Here is a 6,000-nt window from a genome sequence, read left to right on the forward strand (position 1 = left end):
TTCCCGGGCCACCAGCCAAAACAAAGTGATGGGTCTAGGGTTTGTTCATCCATCTTTCCATTCGAAGTGCCTATATCCCTGTCTACTTAACCCAAAATAGGGTGGACAATGTAGAGTGAGAACAGTCCTAACCAGGCCACAATGAAGAAGATTCTTTTTTTAAATAGTGCACTTGTTTTCTAGGATCGAAATGCAAGAAGCCTTGCTACTCCACGTTCGTAAGATTCTTCAACATGTCTTGGCCAGAGGATGTACTCTCCGAGGCCTAAAAACCAATAATAAGAAAAGTGATTTAGTAAAGTAGTGGAATTATGAACGAAGGTAAAAATATAAAAAAATCTAACAAGTAAATGATAAGAATGTCATTGGTCAAAACCTTCTTTGATATAATAAAGGCACTTTAGAATCTTAGGCTGCATTTGGTCATTCGAATTTCTAATAAGTATTGGACTTGATAGAATAGGAAAAGAAATTCAATGACTTTGTTATATCATACTTGCTGTTTGGTGAACTACGGATTTAAAGTTGAATAAGATGAGGCAATGCGTGACTAAGATCGATTCTATTTTGCTAAATCATTAGGACGCTTTAGAAATTATTCAATGATGAGTTCTAACGAGTGAGTTATTGTTAAACAAAGGTTTGTGCCATTTGATTTTGGACATAACGTCAACGGAGCAAACCTCGTAGTATCAAGGGTTTAGATTTGGAGTCGAATCATTTGAGAACAATCCATTGGCCTTACTCATTATCTTGTCGAGTGAGTAAATAAGTGATGAACATTATTTAATCTCTTTTTACAAGTTGAAGATGAATTCATGCAAGTCGTCCAAGAGAGCCCTTTCGATTGTCGAGACTCATTTTAAAAGTCGATGATCAACCTCGAGTTCTTCATAATATGTCGAGACTTGTTTCGAACGTTGAAAATGTTTAAGTTGTTAAAGAACAAGCGACATGATCTCATATCACACCAAACAATTGATAAAAAAATAAGATCGTGAAGATACCTAGCTTTACGGCCGGAGACCATAACTTGGCGTCTCCGGAGAGACGACCACACTTAACAATTACTGTCATTGGAGAGGAGGGCCCCTCGTTAGAGAGGCAGCTCAACGAGGCGGAAAGGCGACCAAACTTGGAGGAGAGACAGTGGTTGTGGAGAAAATGCGATGCTCTTCGTGTTTGCTTTCTTGAAAAACCCTGTCATGATTTATCCCACCCTTTTCGTTGGATTTTTTTAATCCTTGCTATATTCCTCATATCCTATCCTCTAAATATAAGATAAGATAAAACGTATCATTTATTATCTTATATATTTAGAAAAAAAACAACATTATTTGAAATAAAATTTACTTCAAATTTTTATTTAAGAAAATGACCGCACTTTAATCTTTATTTGAAATAAAATAGAATAGGACCAAATAAAAAAAATTCTTATTTGAAAAATTTTCCATCTTGGTGACCAACACCAAAGACTTGAACCGATTATTGACCCGAAGTCATCTTTCATCTCAACCCGAGCGAAAAGCCCGACTCCATTTTCCTCATCCTCAACCTCTCCACGACCAAGAAGAGAAGAAAATAAAGAAAAATCAGCTGAAACGATGGCGAGTTCGACGGGGTCGCCTACACCTCCGGCTCCCAAGATCCTGTTGGCGAAACCTGGGCTCGTGTCTGGTGCATCCATCGCCCCTAAGTTCGGACGAGGCGCTCCCAGCGACGACGACGCCGCCTCCCTCCGCCCTCGCCTCCCCCCGATTGGATCCCTCAATCTCCTCTCCGACTCTTGGGATTTCCACTTTGACCGCTTTCTCCCTGTATGTACTTTGCCCTCTCTCTCTTTCTCTCTCTCTCTCTCTCTCTCTCTCTCTCTCCCCCGAACCGGCATTTTCTCACGGTGGAGTGTGATTTCTTAGTTTCTGACCGAGAACACCGACTTCACTGTGATTGGCGTGATTGGCCCGGCTGGGGTGGGTAAGTCCACCATCATGAATCAGCTCTATGGCTTCGATCCCACTTCTCCAGGTCTGTATTGATTACGATACCTCCCTACTGTTTTTCTCAGCTTGCCTTGACAGTAACACTACTCACCGTAATCGTCCAACTTAGGGTACTGTATTGTTTATCGCGATCCCCATTAGTTGGCAACTACCATTGCTCACCACTGTGTTCCTGTTTGTATATACTATTCAGTTGTCTATTGATGGACGGGATTAGTGGCGAATTTACAAAATGCTATATGTTTCCAGGAATGTTACCTCCTTTTGCAACGCAGTCAGAGGATACTAGAGCAATGGCAAAGCATTGTTCTAGTGGCATTGAGCCCAGAGTTTCTGCTGATCGTCTTATACTTCTCGACACCCAGGTAATATGCATTCTCTAGAAATTCTCATTCACCGTCAAACAGGACTTACTAGCATTTCAAAGGAAACTTACTAAAATCCTTTTGCCTTACTCAGAGAAATTGTATAAATTGTCTATTTAGCATGAAAACTTGAACTGGTGAATTCTTGGCCATTCCTCTGTTTTTCCTTTCTTTATGTGCCAAAAGCATCACGCGGATTTTGTATTCCCTTTTATTTGCAGCCAGTATTTAGCCCTTCTGTATTGGCTGAGATGATAAGACCAGATGGCTCCTCAACCATTCCAGTTCTAGGCAATGAATCTCTGTCGGCAGAATTGGCACATGAAATCACGAGCATTCAGGTAGCTAGAGATTGAGCAATGGAATCATAGTCTTATTATATGCAAAAAAATTCTTCTTATCATAAGTTGATAACTAGGAACAGTTTCTTACATTGTCTTTTTGTCAATAGTAACAAAATTGATTTTTTTGGGGATCCTGCAAGGAATTCTTCTAGCTTGGTGTTCTACTGTCGTCCATTTGCCACATCCTGCTGATAGTATCTGAGGGAGTACATGATAACAGCATGTGGCGTCTGATGTTGACGGTATGCTTTTTGTCTTAGTTGATTCCAGACTTCGTGCCCTTATCCTTGCTCACTTATTTATAGGTGTCTTATGATTTCCTCTTGTTTAATTACCTGTCTGCTGCTTTTTCACCTTTTGCATTGGCAGATTGTACTGGCATTTATTAATTGTGTATATATGCAGGGCTCCATCTTTCCTCTATGCTATTTTGTGGTTTTTTCTCTGTCCTGGGGACACCACCTTCTGTGGCATCAAAGATTATTTGTTACGGGAATTACCTTTATCTTTTTGGGTGATTCAGAGAATTAGATCCCTCGGGGCCCCTGAAAACCCCCCTCAACCGCCCAGCACTAGGCCAGATGCCTAGTGGCACATTCTGGGGATTACCTTAGTAAAAGCTTGAAATGCCATTTGAATTAAAGCATGTGTTAGGATGTCGCATTATGGCATAAAAGATGCCTTATTGGTCAATTTTCAAGTGTAGTAGCATTGGCAGATTGTACTGGCATTTATTAATTGTGTATATATGCAGGGCTCCATCTTTCCTCTATGCTATTTTGTGGTTTTTTCTCTGTCCTGGGGACACCACCTTCTGTGGCATCAAAGATTATTTGTTACGGGAATTACCTTTATCTTTTTGGGTGATTCAGAGAATTAGATTCCTCGGGGCCCCTGAAAACCCCCCTCAACCGCCCAGCACTAGGCCAGATGCCTAGTGGCACATTCTGGGGATTACCTTAGTAAAAGCTTGAAATGCCATTTGAATTAAAGCATGTGTTAGGATGTCGCATTATGGCATAAAAGATGCCTTATTGGTCAATTTTCAAGTGTAGTAGCATTGGCAGATTGTACTGGCATTTATTAATTGTGTATATATGCAGGGCTCCATCTTTCCTCTATGCTATTTTGTGGTTTTTTCTCTGTCCTGGGGACACCACCTTCTGTGGCATCAAAGATTATTTGTTACGGGAATTACCTTTATCTTTTTGGGTGATTCAGAGAATTAGATCCCTCGGGGCCCCTGAAAACCCCCCTCAACCACCCAGCACTAGGCCAGATGCCTAGTGGCACATTCTGGGGATTACCTTAGTAAAAGCTTGAAATGCCATTTGAATTAAAGCATGTGTTAGGATGTCGCATTATGGCATAAAAGATGCCTTATTGGTCAATTTTCAAGTGTAGTACCTTCCTATCTTACGTAAATGAGTTCTATAGTGGCTTGTCTAGGCCTTTTCTCTTTGATACGAAATATATGATAGTTGACTAGAATCCGTGCTCATTTTGCAGGTTGACCTCTTGAAACATGGCATACCTGATCCGTCTTCTCTTATACCTACACATACGCAAACAACTAATTTGGGGCTTGAGAAGGAATATAAGGACAAACTTTTAGGACGTGAAGAATACATGGCTGCTCCAGTTTTTGTACACACAAAGTGAGTCACTCTTCACCTGAATTGTGTTGAAGTCGAACTTTCATTCTAAGAACGGAAGACAAGAACCATATAGTTGTGTTATTGGAAAGAAAGTTTATTTCTTAAATATTAGCAGGTATAGCATGATATGACAAGTAAGATATTGGCATTCTGAGTTACAGGGGTTATGTCTAGTTAGATTTATGTGGAGTCTGTATAATGCATGTCAGATTAATCTCCATAACGATCACCAGGGGAAACTCTATCTGTAGACAAATTTTGCAGCTGAGCAAATTCCAAAACTTTTTTGCTTTTGCACGAGTAAGTTCGCCACTGAAAAATCAAAACTTGATGTCATTCTATATGTACATGAACACCTACTCTGAAGTCTTGGATGTCGTTTTGAATGCTAATAGGTTTCAAAGTAGATTGATGTAAAGAACATAGTGTGACCACCAGTAGTCATTTATGTTTGTCACTCGTCTATGCATTGTGCCTCTTTGTCCCTAAATCATTTGGAAGCATGTCACTGTGTCTTGGTATTGCCAGCGGATGAAAACCATAGAATAGCCTGTACTGAAATTTTTACCCAATATGAAGAGATGCAAGAAACTGATCGAACTACTTTAACTCTATTGGTAGGCTCCATGATCAAGAGATGAATCCGCGTAGCATTGTGTATTTGAGGAAGGCCTTTGCACAATGTTTTAGATCCTCTTCTTTCATGCGAGAGAAGCATGACGAAGAAGCTAAACTCATTGAATATGTGTCTGCCTGCACTGATAGCAATGTCCGGGGATCAACATTGCCCAATATATCTTTGATACCATCTAAGAACAGTGATGACTCTTCAGAACCTCTGTATGAGAGTTACAATTCTGCATTGTGGAAGCTTAGGGATCAGGTCAGCTCCCCCCTATGAAAGTTACAATTCCAGCGTATCTTTTTTATTCCCCCCCCTCCCGCACGCGCTGGGAATGAATTTCTTTTTGTCTTTTCTAAGTTTCTTTTCTGATTCAGGTTCTGTCTATGAGCGGCCCGACTTTTACAAGGACTGTGTCTGAACGAGATTGGTTGAGAAATTCCGCAAAGATATGGGAATTGGTGAAGAATTCATCAATCATTGGAGAATATGCGAAGACACTGCAAAACTCAGGCACTTTTAGGAGGTAGATTCTACTGTTTATCTGCTTGCGGCATTGAGGTGGGTGCATGTCTCAAGTGCAGCATTCTGTGAGGTATCCTTGCAGCTTGACAGTAATGTTGTGTGTGTGTGTGTGTGTGTGTGGGGGGGGGGGGGGGGGGTGGGTGGGGGGAGGGTTTCAGGGAGTTAGAATGATATTGGGCTTGCACAGTTTCTTAGACTACGGCCGCCCTTTTTTCTGGAGTAATATACTTAGTTTTCGAGTATACATAGATGTACTACCAATCTGTGTCGTGCTCTATTTACTGCTCACCATGCTGGTTCCCAGTTCTTTTTATCGTTTCATGCACTTTAATTTGGATTAGTCCTTGTAAGGAATAGAAGTGCATCAAACCAAATCCAGGTGACTCGTGCTTTTCCACTCTTTACTCTCAAATTATGTGTAGACTTCCCCAGCTCGGCATAGTGATAGTATTCCTCTCAGTAAGAGCCCATTATCATGCCATATAT

At 40.8% G+C, this 6,000-nt stretch overlaps 1 protein-coding gene across 3 annotated transcripts; it reads left to right on the forward strand.

The window, feature by feature from the left end:
- The first annotated feature begins 1,541 nt into the window (after positions 1-1,541).
- LOC115744585 (nonsense-mediated mRNA decay factor SMG9-like) lies at positions 1,542-5,799 on the forward strand. 3 transcript variants are annotated; one of them, XM_048282818.1, is made up of 9 exons: positions 1,542-1,817; positions 1,917-2,025; positions 2,250-2,365; positions 2,587-2,706; positions 2,862-2,951; positions 4,219-4,367; positions 4,989-5,250; positions 5,367-5,613; positions 5,665-5,799. In XM_048282818.1, the coding sequence occupies exons 1-8, from the start codon at positions 1,605-1,607 to the stop codon at positions 5,517-5,519; spliced, it is 1,212 nt and encodes a 403-aa protein (XP_048138775.1). In that variant the 5' UTR covers positions 1,542-1,604; the 3' UTR covers positions 5,520-5,613; positions 5,665-5,799. The 3 variants fall into 3 exon arrangements, with proteins under 3 accessions (XP_048138775.1, XP_048138774.1, XP_030535693.1); XM_048282817.1 differs by having other exon boundaries at positions 5,367-5,608; positions 5,662-5,799; XM_030679833.2 differs by having other exon boundaries at positions 5,367-5,601; positions 5,698-5,799.
- Positions 5,800-6,000: the final 201 nt, after the last annotated feature.

The sequence above is a fragment of the Rhodamnia argentea genome, chromosome 7 (genome assembly GCF_020921035.1).
Source record: "Rhodamnia argentea isolate NSW1041297 chromosome 7, ASM2092103v1, whole genome shotgun sequence".
NCBI lineage: Eukaryota > Viridiplantae > Streptophyta > Magnoliopsida > Myrtales > Myrtaceae > Rhodamnia > Rhodamnia argentea.